At 41.9% G+C, this 25,605-nt stretch overlaps 1 protein-coding gene and 1 pseudogene across 16 annotated transcripts in view; one reads left to right on the top strand and one right to left on the bottom strand.

Annotated features, from left to right (window-relative positions):
* LOC309334002 (putative G-protein coupled receptor 34) overlaps positions 1-25,605 on the bottom strand; it is a 200,513-nt gene that overhangs the window by 2,861 nt on the left and 172,047 nt on the right. For 10 of the 15 annotated variants that reach the window (XM_081848156.1, XM_081848159.1, XM_081848146.1 and 7 more), the window contains one exon: positions 848-963. Coding sequence is in view for 2 of the 15 variants with exons in the window: in XM_081848153.1 (XP_081704279.1) it covers positions 886-958 (73 nt within the window). In the remaining 13 variants the exon portion in view is untranslated. Of the gene's footprint in view, positions 1-847; positions 3,643-16,491; positions 16,578-25,605 lie in introns of those variants that run through there. The other 5 variants (XM_081848157.1, XM_081848148.1, XM_081848153.1 and 2 more) reach the window with 3 other exon arrangements.
* LOC309333996 (RNA binding protein fox-1 homolog 2 pseudogene) lies at positions 16,293-17,481 on the top strand (annotated as a pseudogene). The gene has a single exon. The product of its transcript is annotated as an RNA binding protein fox-1 homolog 2 pseudogene (transcript).

Below are 25,605 nucleotides of genomic sequence, written 5' to 3'. Positions count from 1 at the left end.
ACAAAAAAGTGACAATTTGTTGTTGACAAAGGACAGCTGGACATATAAAGGGCCCCATTACCTTCAGTAGCTTAGGGCTTCATCAAACCTAAAACTGGCCCTGATGATGAACCTACTGTTTCAGAGTGTCTAATGTCTGTGGACAGATATTTGTCAGCAGAAACTTCCAAACTGACAAGCAAACCCAGAATTGGTTCTATATTTGTATATCTCTGCCAATATATGGGAGTGGGCAAGAGCTCAGTGGTACAGCAGCTGCTTTGCATGCAGAAGGCCCCTGGTTCAATGCCCTGCTTCTCCAGGTAAGCCTGGAAGGGACCCCTGCTTGAAACTGTGAAGAGCCACTACTGGTTAGTTTGAACAACTCTGAGCTAGATGGAAAAATTGTCTGACTTCATATAAGGCACCTTCATGTGTTCCTATGGTAGAAGCAAAACATGCCATGATGAAGCACATTTTTATCTTAGAAGAAGGTTTTGCAATTTCCTTTAAATACCAGCATCTTTGGGTATCTTAACTATTAATGTTTGTAAGCAAAAGCTACCCCCCCCCCATTTCTATACCATCTCTCCTTTTTCAGTTTCATTTACAATCTGAAAAACAAAAATATTTGCTTTTTATTTACAAAAACAAAAATCAACAAAGACAAAAACAATAAACAAGAAAACAACACTATCAGGACAGAAGCAAAAAAATTACCCAAGAGTTTCAGAAATCAGACATATTGAAATCATAAAGCTCCAAGTAATATGAAGGTTATCAAATACCATACCTATGCCTGGTTTTTCAGCTTATAGCTTAAGCTAACCATTCTAGGCTTAAAAACAAACCAACAACTTTTGCCTACCTTTGCAGCTTCGACTTCTTTCACTCGTCCCAGCTCTTTTAAAAAGTCCAACGAGCTTGTGACAGAATTTCATGTAGTGTCTCTGCCTCTTTCACCTCTAATGTCAAGATGCTATACTGTCAGCAAAGAGATGGAAGTGGTTTGGTATGTGGGAGGGTTTTTTTATATATATAAAGAGCAAATCTACAAAAATCAGCCCACATCTAACAGTGTCTGAGCCTGCTGCAGAAAGAGAAGAAGTGAAAGAGTGTGCTTGCTTGCTTGCTTTTCAGCAAAGGGAAACAGAAGCAATTTGCTGGAGAGGGGGTAGGGAGTGGACACTTGGGCTTAGGATGAGAGGTCATGGTGTTTTCCTTGTGCGCTTTGTATACAGCATGTGTGTCTTGGGGTGAGATGCATATGCATCTGAGCATGCAATTATCAGCATTCCTTCTGTTTTCAATGTTAAAAGCTTGAAGTTTCATTGCTTACGTAGCCACAAACATATACAAGAGGCTTGGAGAAACCTCAATTTTTACAAAGTGCAACCCCCCCCAAAAAAACCCACACAACCTACCCATTGGGAGACCTCAAAAACAGCCCAGTGAGGCTTCAGAATTCTTACTACCTGATGTGGGGTTTGGGGACAGGGGGGAGTGGAGTTGCTAGGGTGGATGTTTTGTTGGTTGTAGTCCAGTCTTTCCTTGGTAAAAATTGTAACTGGCCTATTTAAAGGGTAGCACATTTGGCCTTTTGAAATGATACAATGAAAACAAAATGTAATTTTAATAAAGCAACCTCTCAGCAACCACCTTAACATTAGTTGTTCATTTTAGCTGTCTCTACACTAATACACAGAGTACAGGAAACAAGCAAGAGGAACATGAGCTCTTAATACAGGGTGGCAAATATGACCTAATAGTCATTACTGAATCCTGGTGAGATGAGACTTAAGACTGGAATATAGAAACTGGTGCCTCCCCCCACCTCCAGCTGGAGCTCTCCAGAATTCAGCTCCGGCACCTCTCAGATGGGCACCATTGCCATTCTCAGAGAACAAGGGAGTTCACAGTGAGCTCCAGCATCCCTTTTTCTAGAAAAACAGCACTGGGTACAACCTATTCAAAAGGGATAGACCAAATAGGAAAGGAGTAGGAGTAGCATTATATATAAAGGGTGTGTATGTTTGTAAAGAGATCCATGACCTGGATCATGGAAAGCAGACTCAAAGTCTATGGGTAAAAATGGTAGGAGTAAGAAGCAAGAGTGATCTTACTATGACTGTTGGCTATAGACCTCCAAGCCAGACTGAGGACTTGGATGATGCCTTCCTAGAGCACCTTACCAAACATTCAGAAAGGAGAGAGGTAGTAGTCATGGAAGACTTCAGCTACCCCAATATCTGCTGGAACTCAAACTCTGCCAAGAATGCAAGGTCCAACAAATTCCTCAATTGCTTCATTAACAATTTCATTTCCCAGAAGGTGGAAGAAGCAACAAGGGGATCCTCACCAACAGGGAGGAACTGATTGACAAAGTGAAAGTACTGGGGAGCTTGGGAGGAAGTAATCATTTCCTCTTGGGTTTCCTTATAAGCAGGCAATTAAGAAGGCTGATTTCAAAAAGCTTAAGGAACTACTGAGTGAAATCCCATGTAATTTTTTTTGCACTTTTTTCTCCTTCTTTGTTCTTTCATCGCTTTATTTTCTATAACAAATTATTTTAATGAAATGGTGTGTGTGTAACACCTAAAGAAACCAGCATGGCTGCATAAGTAGCTCCCAGATGAGCTGAAATGTAAGAGATGGAAGCTGGGGTGACAACTTGAATAAAATATTGTTGGGCCAGGTAACCCACCTTGCACACCATTTGAATGGGAATGCCCATCCACTTTGTGGGGGCTCAGCCCCCTCAAATATTATATTGGGGGGGCCAAAGCCCCCATAGCCCCTAGGAGTTGGCTCTTATGGATGGAAGAAAAGAGAAATCATGAAAGAAAAATATACACAAGCAGCCAACAGTTGCAGGGAGAAGGTTCAGGTGAGCCAAAACACAGAATAAGCTATTCAATGCTATTCAATGACAGAGAGAAGGCAGAATTGTTGGACCCCTACTTTGCCTCTGTCTTCACCCAAAAAGAATGAGCCGCAAGCTTCATGGATCAGGGGAATACTGTGGACATAGTATCATAGAATTGTAGAGTTGGAAGGGACCCTAAGGCTCATTTAGTCCAACCCCCTGCAGTGTATCTTGTATATTTATTTCAGTAAGCCTTTTGACAAATGATATTTTTGCAGAGAAGCTGGCTGAGGTTAACTACCTGACCCCCACAGTGGTTTGAAGTAGAGCTCTTGCTTATTGTTTAAAATATAATATTGGTGTGAGTGGTGCAGTGCTAGAATAATTGTCAGAATCTACTTTTGGCACAGTTTGTGGTTTGTGTTTGTTTTTAAGCTATTCTTTAATATATTAGATGGAACTTAAATTGCTTGAATTGCATGGTATTATATGTTATATGGACGTTTCAATTTGTATAAAAGTTAGAAGGGCAGGCCTACAGAAGGGCAGGGCAAGTTGGCTGTGTACCTCCCTGGCCCGTTCTCCCATCCAGCAAGTGGGTGTGTTTCTGTATAGCTTCAGCTGTTGACTGCATATTGTTAGGCTGTAGAGAGGAATCTGATGTATCCCAAGTTAACCATTGGTTCATTTAGGCAGATTAGGGGTGACTCTCCAGGGCTGGAGGCAGGGAACCTCTTCCAGCCCCACTTGGGGATTTTGGGGATTCAACGTGATACTTCCTGCATGCAAGGTCGGAGCTCTGCTACTGAGCTACAGCCCTTCCCCCATTAAAGCACCCAGTATCCCCCCATTAAAGCACCCAGAGCCAGGGCTTTTTCGGCTGTGGCTCCGATCTGGTTGAACGCTCTGTCACAAGAGACTAGGGCCCTGCGGGACTTGACATCTTTATGCAGGGCCTGCAAGACAGAGCTGTTCCACCAGGCCTTTGGCCAAGGTACAGCCTGACACCCTCCTTTGGCAATCCTCACAGAACTCTAGCCCAATGGTTGCCATTAATTTGATTTGAACTGATTTTATAATGAACTGATTTTAGAATGTTGTATTATTTTACTGTTGTTAGCCGCTCTAAGCCCGGCTTCGGCTGGGGAGGGCGAGATATAAATAAAATATTATTATTATTATTATTATTATTATTATTATTATTATTATTATTATTTCCAGGCTCTCCTCCCATCCAAGTACTCAGCAAGGCTGATCCTTCTAAGTTTTCAAAATCAGGTAAGTTCAAGGTGGTGTGGACATAGGCAAGGATGGGTGAGACTGAGAAATAAGCAACCAGGATCTTTTAATGGGCAATTTTATTTCTGATCATTCAACAACTGGGCGGCAGAATCCTTTCCCAATACAGCAGAATTCACCCAGAGATTTCTCAGTAAAACATGATGCAGGTGTGGGGCCAAGGGTTGAAGACCCATTACTATTTCTGCAGTAGGTTCCCTGCAAGGTCCCTGTCTCCAGCATCATGAAGCCACCTAATGAGCAGGAAAGGGGAGATTTTTTACCACTAATAAGATGCCTGACCCTTTGTGCTGATAGGAACCAATCAGAGTGAAAATAGTCAGCCATTGAGGATGGGCTGCCAGGGTCCTGTGGAGAAGGCAAGCAGGAAGATCTTCAAGGAGGTGTTGTCTCCATATGTGCCACAGCTAAGGATTTCCTGGAACTGAAAAGCAAAGGGGACTTGGCTTTCCCTTTCCAGGGAAAAGTGTGCAAGTCCTATTATGTACAACAGAAGTTCATGGGAAACACAACTTGAAGTCACTGTGGAAGAAGACATTGGAATGCACCAAATCATTTGCCCATTTACATGCACAGAAATTAGATCAATCTGAAAGGCAACTCACAGAATTCTGCACTGATCACCACAATGCATCCCTCCTCCTCCTCCTCCTCCTCCTCCTCCTCTAATTATAAGATTATTGTATAATCTTAGGAGGTTATATATAGTCTTCCCACCCCTGTGGCAGTGAATGTGTTTCCATTAGGAACATAAGAACCACCTGCTAGATCAAGACAATGGCCCATCTAGTCCAGCATCCTGTTTTCTTGCAGTAGCCAACCATTTTTTAAAATTCCTTGTATACCATGTCCCAATATCTTTTGGCGTGTTTACATTGCCACCATATTTGCATCAGGGAGCCTTCTGCCTCAGAGCACTTCCAACATAGATTGGACCCTCTTCTATTCATTTCAGCAAGTTTTGATGGTGTCAGATACCATCTGTACAACATTTTTTGTATATTTTCTTTTACTGCAAAGCGAGCAGGAAAAAAATCATTTTATTCCAAAGTTTCTCCTAATCGGTAAGCTCAATATTATGCCCAATGTCAATCACCCAATGTATCTTCACAGCTTTGACTAGCTCATCTTTGTTTTCCCAGTCTAGTAGGATTTTATATATTATATATATATATATGCAGGTTTTGGTGTCCTCGGGTGTCTTCCCGTGTAAAAGTTGGGGTGTCTAGGCGACGTTTCGACGAGGTCTCACTCGTCATCTTCAGGCTGGTGCTTTCGGCTTCTTGTTACTGGAACAGAGCAGGATCTCAGTGTTTGAGTTCCTATAAATACTGTAGAGGGGGTGTGGTGTATAGCCTCCAATGTTCTGGGCAGAGAGGAAGTTCCCAGGCTAGTGTGCCTTTTCTTCTTTTGTTCCTTAATTACTTGAGAGATATCTTGAGCGATTTCTTGAGTGATATCCTGAGTACCACTTAGGTGGGTCATTAGGTGTGGATTAGTTGTTAAAGTCTTTGTGTCTTGACCTCTTGAACTTTGTGAAGAGTTTTCCTGAGAAGATGGCTGTACTGTACTTAGTTGTGCTCTGGCTTGGCTTCGTGTATAGGGGCGAGCTGTGGTTTTGTGGCTTGTGTCAGCCAGATCTGTGTAGGGATTGCAGGGGGGTGCAGCATCCGGAGGTGCCACCATGGATTGGCTACTGGATGGTGTCTGTAATTCATCTGTGGAGAGGGTCTGGGTTTGGGTCTGGTGTGGTTGATTGGTGTTGGCGTTCTGTGTGCCTCTGGATCTGGTGTCAGTTTTTGTGGGGAGGGCTAATTTCCAGATGTCTGGCAAACGTCGCCTAGACACCCCAACTTTTACACGGGAAGACACCCGAGGACACCAAAACCTGCATTCCTGTACCCGTGAAAATCTACGAAAGCATATATATATATATATATATATATTGTTGTTTCCCATTAGTATCTTTTTAAATTCTGAGCCCTCTTCAGCAAATACTTTCTCTTTCTCTTTTCTAAAGTTCTTACTCACTTGCATATATTGGAACCAGTCTGTAAATATTTTTCCTGTTTCTTACCTCTTTTTCAGTCTTACCAAATCTTACTTAAAGTCTAGGAGGTTTTTGTATGTTCCCTAGACTTTGTCCATATTAGCCTTTTTACTGCCACTGCTTCCATAGGCAATACCCAGCCTGGGTCTTTCTTTCTAAAAGGTCCTTATATCTTGCCCAAATATTGTATAGACTTTTCCTTTTTAAAATAATAATATATTATTTATTTTTTTCAGATTTTGAAATTTACGAACAATTATCAAACAACCAACAAAGAAAGAGAATTCTGAAGAATCTTCTGGACTTCGCTCTTCCCCTTTGTGGGTCCTTATATTAACCTTTTCCTCCTGCATATTGTCTATTAATCCAAATCTATTAAATTTCCATTCTAACCAAAATTCAACATTAAACTACAAGTGTTATTCCAATTCTGCTAATAATTTTAATTATTTACAGTGGTTTTTAAGATAATTTATATATTTTCCCCATTCCTTACTAAAATTTTAGTCTTCCTGATTTCTGATTATTCCAGCCATTTTTGCCATTTCAGCATAGTCCATCAACTTAATCTGCCATTTTTCTTCAACCTTTCCTAATCACATGGTTGAAAAAAAAATTGTGGGCTTTGGTGTTATCATAATATAGATAACCATGCCCTCCAAACACCAGATCAAACTCTTCTAGATCCAAAATGCCTTCATCCTTCACATTTCCTCATAGTACATTTTTTTGCATCTATTAATATTTTAAATGTAAAATCAAGCCTGTCATTTCCAGTGAAAGATCAATGGAGCCAGAGTTCACCAGGCATGGGTAGACCTCTGGGAACAAGCTGCGAAACCATTCGTTTATCACGTCCTTGACGTTGATGTCTGAGCTCAGGATGCACAATGAGATGTCCACAAAAATATCCCCCACAGATATAAAAGGAGTTGGTGTAGTTTCTTGCATGCTGCTCTATAATTTCAAAGGCTTCTGGAAAAATTAAAGAAAGAAGTAGGGGTCGGTAAACCATGTTTCCAGAAAGCAGAAACAGGGGGGAGAGAATGAGGGTCTTCTTCTAAGAGGTGTGTCTTCGACTATGAAATCGACAGCAGATAGAAAGCAACCTTGAAGAAGTGTGTAATTCTCCCAAATGAGAAACATTTCAACACTACCCAGCCCACCCAACTATCTTCTCTCCCTAGACAGAAGCAAAATCAGACCATTACTGAACCTTGTTTGGGGGATAGGCGACCCTTCCTTCTCCAGTGAACAGTTAATATATGCCAGTATGCTCCAACACAAATGACGTAACAGCTATGTGGCTTGGCTTTGTCATTTCTGTTTTGGTTGACCACATTTTTTATAATGTTGCTGTTAAATATGCTGAATCTTCCCTAGTTAACATACATTTTTAAAAATTTTGTTGTTTTTATTCAACAGAAATGCTGTTATCTATCTAGGCTGTTTTTATATAATCCTGACATAGTTACACTGCTAGAGCCAGATCATTCAAAAGCTGCCATCACCTCTTTCCTTTCATCAACATGCTGTCATGACCTTTGGTTTGTGGTCCACCTAAACCACTGTCTGGATAGATATAGCCTTACTACTGTTGTCTATGCTCTAGTAACCTGTAGGACAAATTACTGCAATGCTTTATACATAGGGCTGCCTCTGAAGACACTTCAGCTGGTGGAGAATTCGGTGGCCTGGTTGCTCACCAGGACAAGACAGTTTGAGCATATTACATTGATCCTGGCCTGACAGCACTGGCTGCCAATTAGCTTCTGGGCCCAATTCAAAGAGCTGGTTTTGACCTGTAAGGCCTTAATTGGCTCAGGGCCGCAATACTTCAAGGACTGCCTCTTTCCATATAAATCTACCTTGACCCTGCGATAAGCTTCTGAGGCCCTTCTTTGTGTGCCTCCTCCTCAAGAGGTCTGGAGGGTGGCAACACAATAAAGGGCCTTTTCTGAAGTGGCTCCCCATTTGTGGAATGCTCTCCACGATCTTTCCCCAACCCACCCTGCCCAAACCCCACACTTTCCCCCAACCTGACCCACCCAAACTGCAAGACCTTTACCCACCCCACCCCAACTCTGTGATGCTTCTCCCCACCCACCCTACCTGAACTCCACTCTCTTTCCCCAACTCACCCTGCCCAATCTCCACAATCTTTATCCCACCCACCCTGCCTTAGCTCTGTCCTCTTTCTCACCCTACTTGCCCAATCTTCATGCCACAGTTGCCCCCGCCCGCCCCCCCTTCCCTTTGCCAGCTGTCTTTCCTCCGCCACTGTGGCAGCAGTGGCTAGACTTCGGCCATATGTCTTCTTGCAGCCTACTCAGACTTGCTGCAGCTGCAGGAAGTGGTGCACCCACTTTGGAAGTGTGCTTCAAAGAAGTACTGAGCCCATTTCTGGGAGCATGGCAGAGGCCATGACAGTGGAGGAAAAGGCCATGGAGGAGGTGGCAGTGGTGGCAGTGGTGGCAGAGCAGGACATCCAGAATTTCAAGCAGAAATTGATTCTCAACATCACACATCACATTTCAACAGAAATTGATTCTCAACATCACACCTTGCCAGAGTTCTACATAACTTTCATCTCGCAGCAGGAGATGTTTCACCCTGCTGTTCCCAGATTGGACTGTTCTAGTTCTTGCTCAGGGGAAGTTGGTGTGTAGACCATATCTCAAAGCCAGTGGTAAAGATGAATGGCAGTGGCCACAGGAACACCTTATCAGAGAAGACACAGACACCTCCTAGTGGAAATTTAGCTCCAGGTTTAGCTCCTTCAAATTGCAGCCTACTCTCCCATGTCATATACGAAAGCAACATAGTCCCTTGCACATTTCACTTTCAGCTGCAAGGCACATGGTTGGGAATGAGTTGTTCTTACTGAGTACCAGTCCAAATAACTTTTGCTACTGCAGAACAGACTATATGGCCCAGTTTCAGCCCCAGGTTGGGATAAGTGCCATGTTCCCAGTAAAAGTACCCATAGGGAGCCTCAGTTTATATCCACCAGATAAAGGAGATCAGGATAGGCAAGGACTTGCTGTAGCCACCAGTTAATAAACCAGAATACTTGCAACTTTTCTAAAAGCCACAAACACACAGGCATTTGTGGGTGGTGTGGCAATGACATAGATCACTTGCAGAAACCAAGAACAAGGTGTGAACAGGGCTGTCTTCTGAAGCAAAGATCAGGCACCCATGAGCAGAGGGCATTTTGTAGTGTAGGAAGATGACAACAAACACACAATGCAGACAGCTAAAATTTCCTCAAGGCAGACACCTAAAGGGTGCTAGATGAGAGTGATGCTCTATTAAGTTGCGATCAGATATCACATTAAATTCCATTAGGGACATATGAAGTTGGCTTATGGCAGCTCAGTCTATTTGCCCATCCAAGTCCCATAATGTCTATTTTGGTTGGCAGCAGCTCTCCAGCGTCTTACTGATCAAGACCGTTACAGAAGCGGCATTCAAGTCCTGCTCACAGCATGTGGAAGATTGTGTGTTGGTTGGTTTTTTAAAAAAACTGGAGCACGTCAGTAACAGGAATCATCTCTTCAGCATCTGGAGTCAGCAAAGCACATCCCCCACTGAACAACCATGTGGGTTTTTTGAGGCTGTGGTGCTCTGCTTTGTTGCACTCCCTTTTGCTGGAGCTGCCAGAGGTGGGCTTGGTGCTTCCAGGGGCATCTTTTGAGCAAGTCTTGCTTCTCAAGAAGGCATATTTGCTCCCAGGAACAGCCTTCACTCTGGGGAAATGAAAGAAGATGCTCCACACCTCAGTTTCTCCACACATGAAGAATGCCATTCCCGCCATTTTTTGGAGGGGATGAATTTGCCATCTTCCCCTGGAAGAAGAGGAGAGGTGACATTTCCTTAGGGGATGACATTATGGTCTGCGGATTATTTCACCCAATGGGGAGAGGTGATGGCAGTATATTTATGCTTGTTCAGTTGCATTTGTTGAATCTGACTAGTTAATTAGTTTTGCAGATCCTCAAGTTGTTATATTATTCACATTTGGTTGTCTTGACTCTTCTTCATGGTGTGCTTGCTGGCAATTGGGTGATCACCATCAGCAGTCCAGTGTTGCTGTTGCACCTCAGTGCCTTGCAGTCAGTAATAGAGAAGAAGCCAGGCACCTCCTTGGGTTAGATTTGAAATGAATCAACCACCAACCTCTGGATATCTTGTCAGGTGAATCAGCTACATCTGCCATTGCTATCTCAACAAGGAACAGGAACAGGAACTTTGTCAGTTAGTGGTAAGGAGGATCTGGTGAAACGAACACTGTGCTGCAATTGAAGTACTTCAGTCCTCAATTAATTAGTCTTTGGATTTAGACCATTTAGCAGTTCCAAAAAGCCAGACCAAAATAGGATGGAAGAAAAAGAAACGGGGGGGGGGGGGGGGACTTCCGGGTTAGCGCCATCGGCAATGGCGGCGTTCCTCTGACTGAGAGGAACCCGCTCCGTGGAATTCGGGTCGTGCCGCCACGGCGAAGGCGGAGACCCTTTAGAAATCCCAGGCGGATGAAGCCTGGGAACGTGGGATTCGGCTGACACCAGGAGCGCCCCCCCTACCCACAGGGAAACCCCTTTTCGGGGGTTCCGAAGTGACGTGGGGTGAGCGGCGCGGTGTTTTGAATTGACCGCTATTTTTACGGAGTGAAGCCGCACAGCCATTGCCGGAGAGCGCTGACTTTTTATTGTGGACAATTGGATTTCAAACAACAACCCGTGAGTAGAATGGAAATTGGATTTTTAAAGTTTTTTTCTTAAATTTTTTCTTAAATCGGGGAAGGTCTAAACAGGAAGTCCGCCTCCCCTTTCTGTAAATAAACTGAAGCAAAGAACCTGTCAACTAAGGTCGTGGAGTCTTATGTAAAGGATTTAAATTCCACTGATTGAAACCACTATCAATATGTTTTTTGGAAGCAGGGGAGCCTGCAGGAGAAGGTTAAAATTCGGGAATTGAAGCACCACCTCCCTAAACCCGGGAGTGGTCTGTGAGAGCCCGCTGACGGTGAATAGACAAATTTGACAGCTGTCAAGTTAGCTGTCAAGATACAAAAGAAGGACTTTGTTTCTACTGTCTGTTTTTGTTACAACCTTGCGTTTGGAAAGAAGGAAGGAACTGTTACAATTTAACGTATGGGACCTTTGGGTCTGTGCTGGAAGGAGTGAAAAGGAACTTGAATCCCTCTAGAGGGAGCTTTGGGACATTGTCGGAAGGAAGCAGCTGGAAATTGCTCTTAAAGATAAAAGCCTTGAGAAACTAGTTTTTGACCTTGGACTGTTTAAGGATGGCGGTCGGGAAGGAAATCGAGTGTGAACTGAACAGGACATTTTATCTCTTGGGAAAGCTGCAAGACCAGATAAATGTTTTGACTACTAATGTTGTAATCTTGGGAACAAAAGTGGGTATTAGTAAAGAAGTTGACAAGAACTCGGCACAGGAACTTATTTCAACTGAACAAATTGAAAAAATTGAGAAGGAGAATCATGTTGCGATTAAAGTGATGAAAGGGGGAGCCGTAACCCTACAGAGGCAAATGGTGGACTACAATTTGAGGCCTTATATGATGGCAACTAGGAAAAGCAAATTTTTGGAGATGGAAGCCTGGCTTGGTTTGGTTTGGAAAATGAAAGATGGAGAGATCACCCTATGTGGAGATCAAATGACCTTTGGGATACAAATCTGAGCCAGGTGGAGGTTGGAGCTCTGGGGGCCTTTGGATTTGAAAGGAGTGTGAAACAAGATTTGGAATATCCTATAGGCCCTATTTTCAACTATGGAAGGAATATGGTTACCGTTGGGTTGGAGCTCCCCCAAGATCTGTTTTTCAACACCAAAGATTATCAAAAAGACCGGCAGAGGGGACATGAAAGAGACTTAAGAGCCTCGGACTTAAGATCTCCGGGTTGATGGTTTTTGAGATTAATGGAACTATGGCCAGGGGCTGAAACCGGGGAGGGGATCTGGTGGAAGAAAATTGGGAATTTAAAGTGTATATAATATAATTTGTTTTGTTTTTTTTCTTTTAATGAGAGATGGGGAAATCGTGGAATGGAATCTTTTTTGACCCTAGGGGAAACGTTTTAAAAATAAATACAGATATATAAGTTTCAATGAGAAATAAGATTAAATAAAGTAAAAGTGGATGGTTATTTGGTGAAAGAAAAAATGGAAAATTATAGTATATTAAGAAAAGATATAAGGATAAAAATAAGATGAAGGATTTGTTGAAATACCTATATGAATTAGAATACAAAGAGGGAAATTATAGTGTGCTAAGTTAAATTATTAGGATAAAAACAAAGTTGGAAGGATTTGCTGGAATATTTAATTGAATTAGAATACAAAGATGGGAGGCGTGAGGAAGTCAAGGAAACAAGTGAATTAAAGTGAGTTAAAGTGAGTTAAAGGTTTGACTTGTTTTTTACTTCTTTTTTCTGTTTATTGATGATGTTTTTTCTTTTCTTCTTCTTTTTATATGTACTGTTTTTTTTTTCTTTTCTTTTCTTTCTTCGATTGTTATCTTTTTAATTTTTTTTCTGTAACCTTTAAAATTTTAATAAAATTCATTAAAAAAAGAAAGAAAGAAAGAAAGAAAGAAGGACTTCTGGAGGTGGCGCCACCGACAATGGCAGATTCCTTCTAATCTAGAGGGAGAAAGCCCCGCAGAAATTGGGTCCTACCGCTGCAGCGAAGCGGGGACCCTTTCGAAAACTGCAGGCGGGTGAAGCCTGCGACCGTGGAACTCGGCGGGCACCTTTTGTGCCGCGCCCCCCCCCCCGATCGGTAAAGGAACCCTGTAAAGGGCTCCAGAGCGAGACGGGGTGCTGGCGCGGTGCTGAGAGTCAATCGCTACTTCTGCGGAGCGAAGCTGCACAGCTGATGTCGGAGAGCGCTGTCCTTTTTCCTGTGACAATTCAGCTTTTAAACAACAACCCGTGAGTAGGACAATTGAAAGATCGGGAGATCAAAGGAATCGGCCCCTTTGATCAAAGGAATAAACTTGAATTTGACTCTGAAGCGGGAAGGTGTAAACAGGAAGTCCGCCTTCCGCTTTTTGTAAATAGGCTGAAGCAAAGATCTTACAAGCTAAAAAGCCTGGAAAATTGACTTTAAGATTGAAATTTCCTGCATCTACAACTATCAAAACCCCCCTTGACAGCAGGAGAAAAGGGGGGAAGAAATTTTGACTTTTTAATCCTGCACAGAGAGTGTAAGAACCAAAAGTTGGACTGTATTTCTGCAGCAGCTAGTAAAGATGAACTAATAGGACATGAAGTTAAAGAAACTTTAAACTAATAGGACATGAAGTTAAAGAAACTTTACAACAACCAATTCAGGAAATTGGTTTAACAAGGCAACTTCAAGGGCAGAGGATGATGGAAGAGGTTGCGATTGCACCTCAAAAGATACAGAGACTCAAAATCCCGCATGACCAAAAGCTGCAACATTGGAAGATTGAATTTGGAGAACATCTGCAAAACTTTGGAGTTGAGTAAGCCTTTAGCTCTGGTGGGATTGTGAAACAGGTGGAGGATTATCTTTGGAACAACTACCTTTTGAATTATAAACCAAACACTGGGGAGTTGATTACTGGGGAGTGGGACAATTTGATAAAAGAAAATGGAGAATATTACTGTATGGAACCCCCCGGAGATTCACTCCCCAAGGAGAAAGGGAAGAAAGCATGCAAGAATCCAACAAGGGACAAGGATGTGTACAAGCATAAACAGGAACAAGAAAACCTGCAGAGGGGACATAGAAGGGACTTGAGAGCCTCAGATATTAGAACACCTGACTGATCGATAGGATATAATGGTGTAAGGACTGACATTATCCGAAACCAGGAAAAAGGGACGTTGGACAAAACCAGAATGAGAACTTCTTTTTTATAAATCATTTTATTTTTGGAATTAGTGTAATACTAATGAAACACTAAAATGTGCTGGAAAGGAATTAATTGGCTTTAGCAGAAAGGTTTGAAGGAGTTAAGTTTAAATATGGTTTAAATTTTGGAATTTTAAGGTTTTGAAAACAAGACAAGGTTAAAGAAATTAATGGTAAAATGAACTGTAAAATTTTTAAATGTTAATAATGTTGAAATGAAATGAAGTGGTTCTAGTAATAAGGTAAAATAAGAACTTGCAAGAATGGGCTGATATCAGATGAAAATTTCAAGTTATAATATAAGAGGATAAACAAGTAAGGGTAAATTAAGAGGGTATGAATTTGCTGAACCAACTTTTACATGGAATACAAAAAGGGAGGTGAGAGGAAGTCAGGAAAATAAGTAAATGAATGGTAAGAAATTGAAAAGAGGGATTTTTCTTTTTTCTTTTTTTTCTTTTTTTGATGTTAAATTTTGGTTTTTGTATTTTTCTTGGGTTCTGTTTTGTTTGTCGATTACTGTTCTGTAACCTTTTTCTTGTTAAAATTTAATAAAATATCATTTAAAAAAAATTAAAAAGAAAGAAAAAGAAACGGGGACTGTGCACTGCTGGCAGGAAAGCAGGGGACAGGAAAGGCACACCTAGAGGACCCTGGGGCTTGATGGGGGCAGAGAGTGGCCAAGTCTAGGGCTCAACAGTGAAGCTTCCTACTCATGGACCATCTTGCTCAGATTGTTTGCACTCACTTTTCAGTGTCTCTCCAGGGTTTCAGACAGGAATCTCTTCCAGCACTACCTGTAGAAGCCTCCTGGAGCTTTCTGAAGACCAGGCCAATGCTCTACCACATTGATTCAACAGGTCAATTTCCTGAAGGGTGGGTCGAGGCGATAATCATCCCAATTTATAAAAAGGGCCCCACATCAGACCCGGTGTGATGGCCTGGGAATCCGATTCAGAGGCTGAACCGAAGGAATCCCAGCCTGCACAGGAGTCCCCGCCTCCAGGGCCGGCTGAACTGGGGCAGGGCCTTGATTCTGAACTGCCCGCACCTGTGCTGGATCCTCAGGAGCAGGCACCAGGTGAATCCACTCTGGCTCCGGAGGTGGTTGAGGACACAGTGCCTACAGGTGTGCCTCTCCCAGCCCTGTCAGGGGAAGGTGAATCTCCCCCTGGGTCCATTTACCCTCCAGCCTCTCCTGAGCTGCAGAGGCTCAGGGCAGAGAGGCGGAGGGAACTGGTTTCTCCCAGGAGGAGTGCTCACCTTAAGGCCAGGAGAGGCGGGTCACCTGGGGGCCTCAGAGAAGATAAAGGCCAGTCAGCCCGGTCCCAGGTTGCAGGAGCAACGTCGTTGAAGAGCTGTTTCGGCCAGCACCCAGTCCTATTCCTCCAGAGTTCCTGTCCTTGCCTGGCTCCTCGCTTTGGACCCCGCTTCACCCGTGGAGGACTGTCTGCCGACCCTCGACTCAGGTCCTGGACCTCGCCCCGCAGTAACCGCCCCCTGGGACCAGCACACCCGGCAAGTTACAGACCTATTAGTCTTCCACCTATACCTAGCAAATTATATGCAAAACACCTCTATATCAAATTAACCAGTTGGATGTACGCTGAGGCTATCTTGGCAGAGGAGAAAGCTGGATTTAGGCAAGGCAGATCTACCATAGATCACTGTTTTGTCTTAGCACATCTTATTGACAAATACGCCAAGAAAACCTGTGGGGTCTTATATGCAGCCTTCATTGATTTGAAGGCTGCCTTTGATTCAATTTCACGAGTAAGACTCTGGGCCAAATTGAATACATCCAGTATAGATAAAAGATTATTATTTTTGACTAATGGCCTATATAAAGATACTGTGTTGTACATAAGATCCTCCACAAATGGCCAACTCATAGGCCCTGTACCAGCCACCAAGGGGGTTAAGCAAGGCTGCATTTTAGCCCCAGCTTTATTTAATCTATATATCAATGACATGGTGAAAAGCCTAACATCTCCAGAGTTCCATGCTCCTAAATTGGCCACAAAACCAATCTCAGTGCTCTTATATGCTGATGAGGGAGCTGCGGAGAGGGCGGGCGGGGGAGAGACAGCCAGAGAAGAAGAGAAAAGAAAGGAAGAAACACAAGAGAAGAAAGGGAGGAAAGGGAGGAAAACCAGGATCAAGGGGAACCCCCCCGCTCCCTCTGGGTCGCAAAGCAAATAGGCAAAGGGTTCTGCCACAGCCCCACCTGGCGGAAGGGTCTTTCTTTCCCCTTTCTCCAACACCTCCCTCCCCCCGTTTTGGTTTATGGAGAAAAAGAAAATGGTCACTCAGGGTAACCAGGAGCCAACAGGCACTCCTGACACAATGGTCCAGCCATTCACAACAATCCCATTCCCACCTCCCCCACAGGATGGGATCCCCACAGAGTATGGCGTACCCCACACTCAGGACTATGCAGGCCAGACCAGCGAGCACAATCTGACAATCTACGGGAGTACACAGGCGCACGGAGAAAAGAACACGAACACAGCCACCACACAGAATGGATCTCTTATGCAGACAGAAGGAGGGGCACAGACGGATGGCCAGCCGTCACAGACACAAAGCAACGAGAGTACCGAGAGCAAATCTACTCCAAAGCGGCTGCATGTCTCCAACATTCCCTTCCGCTTTCGGGATCCTGATCTCAGGCAGATGTTTGGGCAATTTGGCAAAATCCTTGATGTAGAGATAATCTTTAATGAACATGGCTCCAAGGGATTCGGGTTCGTAACTTTCAAGAATAGTGCTGATGCAGACAGGGCCAGGGAGAAATTACACAGCACTGTGGTAGAGGGCCGTAAAATCGAGGTTAATAATGCCACCGCCCGTGTGATGACTAATAAGATGGTCACACCGTATGCAAACGGTTGGAAGCTGAGCCCTGTGGTTGGAGCAGTGTATGGCCCTGAATTATATGCAGTTCCAGGCTTCCTTTACCCAACTGCAGCCACCACAGCAGCCGCATTCAGGGGAGCTCATCTGAGGGGCCGAGGGCGGACAGTGTATGGCGCAGTGAGAGCAGTACCTCCAACAGCCATCCCAGCTTACCCAGGTGTGGTTTACCAGGACGGATTTTACGGTGCTGACCTCTATGGTGGATATGCAGCCTACAGATATGCACAGCCTGCTACCACAACGGCAGCCACTGCTGCTGCAGCCGCTGCAGCGACTTACAGCAATGGTTATGGCAGGGTGTACCCAGCAGACCCTTACCACGCCCTTGCCCCTGCCGCTAGCTATGGAGTTGGCGCTGTGGCAAGTTTATACCGAGGTGGCTACAGCCGATTCGCCCCTTACTGAAGTGACATGAGTCCCCTGCAAGTGGGACAGCCCCCCCCCCCCCAGTTCATGAGGCCTGGCTATTGCAAAATTTACTCTATAGCAAGAAGAGGAGGAAAACAAAAGAAGAAAAAAAAAGAGAAATACTTTTTTTTTTATACCTCACTATGTCTTTGAATATGTATTTTTCCTTTAAATTTCTGCCTTTATGATGGAGGTCAGCAACGAAATTATGGAGGGAAAGAGGGCGCCGGAATCGTGGAAGGAAGCTTTTATCACATTGATACCAAAATCTGAAACTGAAAAGACACAACTCAAAAACTATCGTCCCATCTCCCTTTTAAATGTGGATTACAAAATATTTGCTGACGTTTTGGCAAGCAGACTTAAAAGAGTTTTAAATGAAGTAATTCATAAAGATCAGGCAGGCTTTCTCCCAGGTAGACACATGTTTGCTAACACAAGGAACATTATTGACATTTTAGAACTTTTGCAAACAGACATAAATACAAAAGCAGTGTTAATTTTTATAGATGCGGAGAAGGCCTTTGATAATATCTCTTGGAAATTTATGGAGGGAAATCTAAAAGAAATGGGAGTGGGACGGGGTTTTGAGAATGGAATTGATGCAATATATTCAGAACAAAAGGCAAAACTGATAGTTAACAATGTGGTTACAGAAGAGTTTAAAATTGAAAAAGGAACACGACAAGGCTGCCCGATTTCCCCTCTGTTATTTATTTCGGTTCTGGAGGTGCTCTTGAATATGATCAGAGGGGACCGGTTGGTGCAAGGGATTCAGGTCGGAGCGAAACAATATAAACTTAAAGCTTTTGCAGATGACCTAGTTTTGACTCTGCAGGAGCCAGAACCTAGTACGAAAAGAGTATTGCAATTGATTCAAGACTTTGGTCGGGTGGCGGGATTTAAACTAAATAAACAGAAAACTAAGGTGCTGGGGAAAAATTTGACAGACATAGAGTCAGAACGGTTTCAGAGAGAAACAGAATTAACTATGGTAAAAAAAGTAAAGTACCTAGGGCTAAACATAACAGCAAAAAATCTGAGTCTATTTAAGGATAATTATGAAAAATGTTGGTCTGAAATTAAGAGAGACTTGGACAGTTGGACAAAATTGAAGCTTTCTTTGTTAGGCCGAATTGCTGCTATTAAGATGAATGTATTGCCAAAGATGTTGTTTTTGTTTCAAACATTGCAAATTGTGGACAAGACGGAGTGCTTCCGGAAGTGGCAGAGAGATATTTCTAAATTTGTCTGGCAGGGCAAAAAGCCCAGAATTAAGTTTAAGATATTAACTGATGCGAAAGAAAGAGGGGGCTTTGCCCTGCCAGACTTAAAGCTGTACTATGAAGCCGCAGCTTTCTGCTGGCTAAAAGACTGGCTACTTCTCGAGGACACTGACGTACTGGATCTGGAAGGTTTTAACAATGCTTTTGGTTGGCATGCATACTTATGGTATGACAAGGTTAAGATCAATAAGGCCTTTAAGAACCATATTGTCAGGAAAGCAGTATTTAATGTCTGGACAAAATACAAAGACTTATTGGAAAATAAAACTCCAAGGTGGCTTTCACCTCTGGAAGCTAAGGCTCGAAAAAGACCCAATATGGAGGCCAAATGGCCAAAATATTGGGAAATACTAGAAAAAGATGGAGACAATTGGAAATTGCAGAGTTTGGATAAATTAAAGGATAAAGTGCGAGACTGGTTACACTACACTCAGATTAAAGAAGTCTTTAAAAATGATAAAAAGTTAGGGTTCCAGGTGGAGAAATCGAAATTGGAAACAGAACTGTTAGAACCAAAGATTAAGGTACTTTCAAGAATGTATAACTTGCTGTTAAAATGGAATACACAAGACGAAATGGTTAAATCAGCTATGATAAAGTGGGCACAGGACATTGGGTATAATATTATGTTTGAGGACTGGGAAAGGTTGTGGACCACTGGGATGAACTTCACTGCATGTAATGCTTTGAAGGAAAATGTAATGAAAATGATATATAGATGGTACATGACCCCAGTTAAACTTGCTAAGATATACCATTTGTCTGATAATAAATGTTGGAAATGTAAAGAAAATGAGGGAACATTCTTTCACCTCTGGTGGACTTGCCCTAGGGTGAAGGCCTTCTGGGAAATGATATATAATGAGCTGAAAAAGGTATTTAAGTATACCTTCACCAATAAACCAGAGGCCTTCCTTCTGGGCATTGTCGGCCAGAAGGTGTTAAAGAAGGACCGAACATTTTTCATGTATGCAACAACGGCAGCAATGATACTCATCGCTAAAAATTGGAAGACTCAAGAACTACCCACACTGGAAGAGTGGCAGATGCAACTGATGGACTATATGGAACTAGCCGAGATGACTGGCAGAATCCGAGACCTGGGAGAGGAGAGAGTCGAAGAAGACTGGAAGAAATTCAAGATTTACTTTAAAAAATACTGTAATTTGGTTGAATGCTAAGAAAGGATGCTAGATCATAAATAATTGTGCACCACTAAATTAGTGAGAATTAAGATGATAAGTAAATTTGAGGAAAAATTATAAACCTTTTGGAGAATTTATAGATTATATTTAAATGAATTTGACATAAGAGTGTAAACAAGATGATAAATTGCTGGCAAGAATTGGCAATGATGCAAATGGGAGCGGGAGGCGCGAGGAAGTCCAAAGATGTTATGAAAAGATGTTATGATATATGTTATACTGTTTTTTATTTTTGCATTTAAGTTTGAAAAATCCAAATAAAATATTATTTAAAAAAAATAATAATAAATTTCTGCCTTTAATTCTTTTGTTCCAAAGATTGTGCATTTTGGGGGGGGGGTTTGGTTTTGTTTTTTTAAAAACTGTGGTAAACATAATGCATTTCCATGTGTGTATATGCGTAGCTTATCCTACCAATCATAAAAAGAAATGAATAGTGCTAAGGAGCACCATTAGGAACCAGTATCATGAAACTAAATCAGGAACTTGCAGACGTTTTATTTTACCCGGGTCTGGTGCCTGAGGCCTGCGATACACAAGGAATAGCCCCCTCTGCCTGCAAAGGGCAGTGCTGATTGGCTGCAGCTGGAAACTGCATGCTGTTTGGAAACGCAAAATGTTCCCTTTTTATCATCACCTGACAAACATGGGCTCAGGACAGTTCTAGAAGTGTCAAGATTTTAGAGATTTCAAGACAAGACTCCTCAAAACTGCCCAAAGACTTCGTCTGTTAATGGTTTTAGGGGGACAAGACTTAAAATACATTTATAATCTTGCTGCTTCTATACATAAGCCCCCCCCCCCTTTAGTGATTAGCATCCACTACCAAGGCTGTCCTTAGTTTCTTTCACTTGCTATGGTCTTCCTTTCTTCCTGTCCTTCCCCTCTTTTCTTTTCTGGAGGAGCAGCAGATGTGGGACAACGACTGCAGAAGTTGAAGCCATGGTGGAGAGTTACATCTCCAATAACAAGGAATCTGATGGCCATGTCGTGCACACCCTGAAGTTATAGAAGAACGATTTGGGGAGGGGGGAGCTTGCACCAGTGCCACTCTGAGCTAATCAGTCACCCAGTTTCCAAGATCCTTCTTCTTTTCACCCTAAGATACTTAGCTTTGCTGCAAGTATGCCACCAAAAAAAATGCATGAAGAGAAGAATATGGCCTGGATAATGAACCTAGAAAAGCAGAAGAGGCAGTGGGAACAATATTTTGTGTTGCAAAACTATACTTAAAGTAATCCTTGTGTAGCATCAGCGTCTGGGGACAAGCAGAAATATATTTCATATGCTGATGATGCGGTCCTCCTATCCCGAACAAAAATAGGCCTAAAAAGGTTGATAGGAGAATTCTCAGCATACTGCAGGAGAGAACAGCTGGTGGTAAACTATAATCTATGCCCAGGGGCCTTGTTGTTCTTTAGCTATGCGATCAAATTCTCTACCTCCACTGTGGTTACAGGTGGCCAGTGATGTGAACCCTCTGGTTGAATGCTTGGCTTGTTAAACTGAGCTTCCTTGTCATAATACAATGATTGAAAGAATCAGATCCACTCTTGGAGTTCAACAGTACAAATGAGTCCGTTACACTCCTGGTCCAGTAGGCCAGATATGGTACACCAAAAGCTGCACTTGATCTTAGCCAAAAGGTCGAGAAGCGATGCTGATGACCTAGTACTTGTATCTAGAACCCAGATGGGCCTGAGACGACTGCTGGCAAAATTTAGTTCATATTGCACGAGGAATGCTTTATCTATAAACTACGATAAGACGCAGCTCATTGTATTTGGGAAGCGTTCTAAAAAGCATGTTTGGCACCTGGATGAACACATCATAAACCAAGTAAATACGTTTAAATATCTGGGATTGATTTATTCAGAAACGGCATCTTAGAATACACAGCTATCCAATATTAAATTGCAAGCCTTTAAATCAGCAAAAGCTATTCTGAAATTCGCTGCCTGTAAAGGTGGAAATCTGATCAACCCAGCTCTATCTGTGTATAAAGCAAAAACAATGGCCCAGATTTTATATGGTGCAGAGGTTTGGGGTACCTCAAAGGTCTCTGGTCTGGGGTCGGAGCGAAACAATACAAACTTAAAGCTTTTGCAGATGACCTAGTTTTGACCCTGCAGGAGCCAGAATCTAGTACGAAAAGAGTATTACAATTGATTCAGGACTTTGGTCGGGTGGCGGGATTTAAATTAAACAAACAGAAAACCAAGGTGCTGGGAAAAAATTTGACAGATACAGAGTCAGAACGGTTTCAGAGAGAAACAGAACTAACTATGGTTAAAAAGGTAAAGTACCTAGGGGTAAACATAACAGCAAAAAATCTGAGTCTATTTAAGGATAACTATGAAAAATGTTGGTCTGAAATTAAGAGAGACTTGGATAGTTGGACAAAACTGAAGCTTTCTTTGTTAGGCCGAATTGCTGCTATTAAGATGAATGTATTGCCAAAAATGTTATTTTTGTTTCAAACACTACAGATTGTGGACAAAACAGAGTGCTTCCGGAAGTGGCAGAAAGATATATCTAAATTTGTCTGGCAGGGCAAAAAGCCCAGAATGAAGTTTAAGATATTAACAGACGCGAAAGAAAGAGGGGGCTTTGCCCTGCCAGACTTAAAGTTGTACTATGAAGCCGCAGCTTTCTGCTGGCTAAAAGACTGGCTACTTCTCGAAGACACTGACGTACTGGACCTGGAAGGTTTTAGCAATGCTTTTGGTTGGCATGCATACTTATGGTATGACAAGGTTAAGATCAATAAGGCCTTTAAGAACCATATTGTCAGGAAAGCAGTGTTTATCGTCTGGACAAAATATAAAGACTTATTGGAAAATAAAACTCCAAGGTGGCTTTCACCTCTGGAAGCTAAGGCCCGAAAAAGACCCAATATGGAGGCCAAATGGCCAAAATATTGGGAAATATTAGAAAAAGATGGAGATAATTGGAAATTGCAGAGTTTGGAGAAAATGAAGGATAAGGTGCGAGACTGGTTACATTACGCTCAGATTAAAGAAGTTTTTAAAAATGATAAAAAGTTAGGGTTCCAGGTGGAGAAATCGAAGTTAGAAACAGAATTGTTAGAACCAAAGACTAAGGTACTATCTAGAATGTATAACTTGCTGTTAAAATGGAATACACAAGACGAAATGGTTAAATCGGCTATGATAAAGTGGGCGCAGGACATTGGGCATAACATTATGTTTGAGGATTGGGAAAGGTTGTGGACCACTGGGCTGAACTTCACCGCATGTAATGCTCTGAAGGAAAATGTAATGAAAATGATATATAGATGGTACATGACTCCAGTTAAACTTGCCAAAATATACCATTCGTCTGATAATAAATGTTGGAAATGTAAAGAAAATGAAGGAACATTCTTTCACCTCTGGTGGACATGCCCTAAGGTGAAGGTCTTCTGGGAAATGATATATAATGAGCTGAAAAAGGTATTTAAGTATACCTTCACTAAGAAACCAGAGGCCTTCCTTCTGGGTATTGTCAGCCAGAAGGTGCTAAAGAAGGACTGAACATTGTTTATGCATGCAACAACGGCAGCAAGGATACTCATTGCAAAAAACTGGACAACTCAAGATCTACCCACACTGGAAGAGTGGCAGATGCAGCTGATGGACTATATGCAACTGGCCGAGATGACTGGCAGAATCCGAGACCTGGGAGAAGAGAGGATTGAGGAAGATTGGAAGAAATTTAAGATGTATTTACAAAAATATTGTAATTTGGTTGAATGTTAAGAAGGATGCTAGATTATAAAAAAAATGGCCACCACTAAATTAGATTTGAATTTGATGATAAGTGAGATTAAAGAAAACAAAAAAAAAATGGGGGGGGGGGAATTGCTAGATTATATTTAAATGAGTGGATATAAGATCGTAAACAAGTCAATAATTTGCTCGGAAAAACCTTTTAACGATGTAAATGGGAGCGGGAGACGTGAGGGAGTCCAAAGAAATGATGAAATTACGTTGTGTTAAAAATAAGATTGTTTATTATTTGGTATTTGTATTCAAAAATCTTAATAAAAATTTATATATATATATATATATATATATATATATATATATATATATATATAAAGGTCTCTGATCTGGAATCCCCACAGAATTATTTTTTAAGTATTCTTTTAGGTTTACCCAAAGACGTGCAATCTGCCATGGTCAGGTTGGAAACTCGCATGTTGAACATAGAGAGCCAAATAGATAAAAGAATTCTCTGTTACTGGTTTAGAGTTCAACAGTTGGACAACACTAGGCTACCAAAAAAATGCCTGATTGAGCTCTCAAATGGATTACCCCTTAAAAACTGGGTACATCATGCTGCCCAACTGATGGGCAAATATGACCTCTCAGTGACTGAGATTAAAGAACTCCCCTTATATTCACAGAAAAATATTTTTAAACGAACCATAAGGGCAGTGGCAACTAAAAACGATCTAAACTCTATGTGCACATCTACATGCGCCCCATTGTATTTTAAACTTAGAGAGGTCAATGAACACATATCTTATTTTAATGAATTGACTTTTGCACAGCTTCGAAAAGCTTTTACAGAGCTACAACTAAATACAATAAGCTCTGCTTATAGAGATGGGAGACACAGAGGCATACCACAAAACGAACGTGTTTGCATTAGGGGATGTTCTGAAGTAGAGGACCTTATGCATTATATCTTGCACTGTTCGTTATATAATGATGCAAGAAAAAGATTTTTGGTACCTATAATGACAGGGTCCCCTGGCTAGAACCCCCTTGACATGATGTTATATCTCCTTGCAGACACAGATAAGTATGTGACCTGGCGGGTAGCACTTTTTGCAACTGCTGCTAGGAAAATTAGAGCAAATTATATAGCCAAGGTAGCCATTAACTGTAAAGGAGATGAATTTATTTGATCCTATCTATCTACCTCAGGCTATGCTCTATCTTTGTCACCAAACTCTGAGTATAAATTGCACACTGTATTAATTGATATTGTTTTTAACATTAGTGACCATGTGATGATTTTAGCTTATGAATTTTATTGTTTAATGTTTTTATTTGTACATTGGGGTACTTTTATAGCTTTTTTAAGAGTACGTAATGTTTTAATAATATAAATGTTTTAAGTCTTTTTTTACCAATTCAGTATATTTTCTTTTAATTGTCAAACAATTCTGTCTATATTGCGGCAGCCTTTGGCTATGTGCAATAAAACTGACTGAGACTTGAAGGTACACCAAAAGCAAGTTGGGTCTTTCTCGTGCGAAGCCGTGACCAGGCTTTGGCATGCGATTCGCTTGGCTTTTTGTTTTTGTTTTCTTTAATAGTTGTTTGTAGTTCTGTCTTATGGAGATATATGCAGTAAATAAAGGGAGTGCCCCAGTATTACTATATTTGTGATAAATAGTTCTCAAATGCTTCCTTGTTTGTCTGCACTCTGCGTTGAACCAGCTTGCTAGATCCCTTGCCCCCTTTGTGGCTGTATTCTGTACCACAGATGATAATTGTGTTTTCAGCTTTTCTATAAGTATCTTAAAAAGTTCTAGGACCACAGCTGTGGAGTTAGTCGAAACAATAGCAGAATGTATATTCTTTAGCTCCACTGATTGAAGGAGGAGGATTAAGTCTGCATTCAGCACAGGAGACCATTTAATTCTTTTGGGAGCCGGTATACCCAAAT

This window comes from Podarcis erhardii (genome assembly GCF_964252035.2).
Source record: "Podarcis erhardii genome assembly, chromosome: Z".
Taxonomy (NCBI): domain Eukaryota; kingdom Metazoa; phylum Chordata; class Lepidosauria; order Squamata; family Lacertidae; genus Podarcis; species Podarcis erhardii.
The sequence above is the reverse complement of the archived record's forward strand: the minus strand, read 5'-3'. Positions and strand labels throughout refer to the sequence as shown.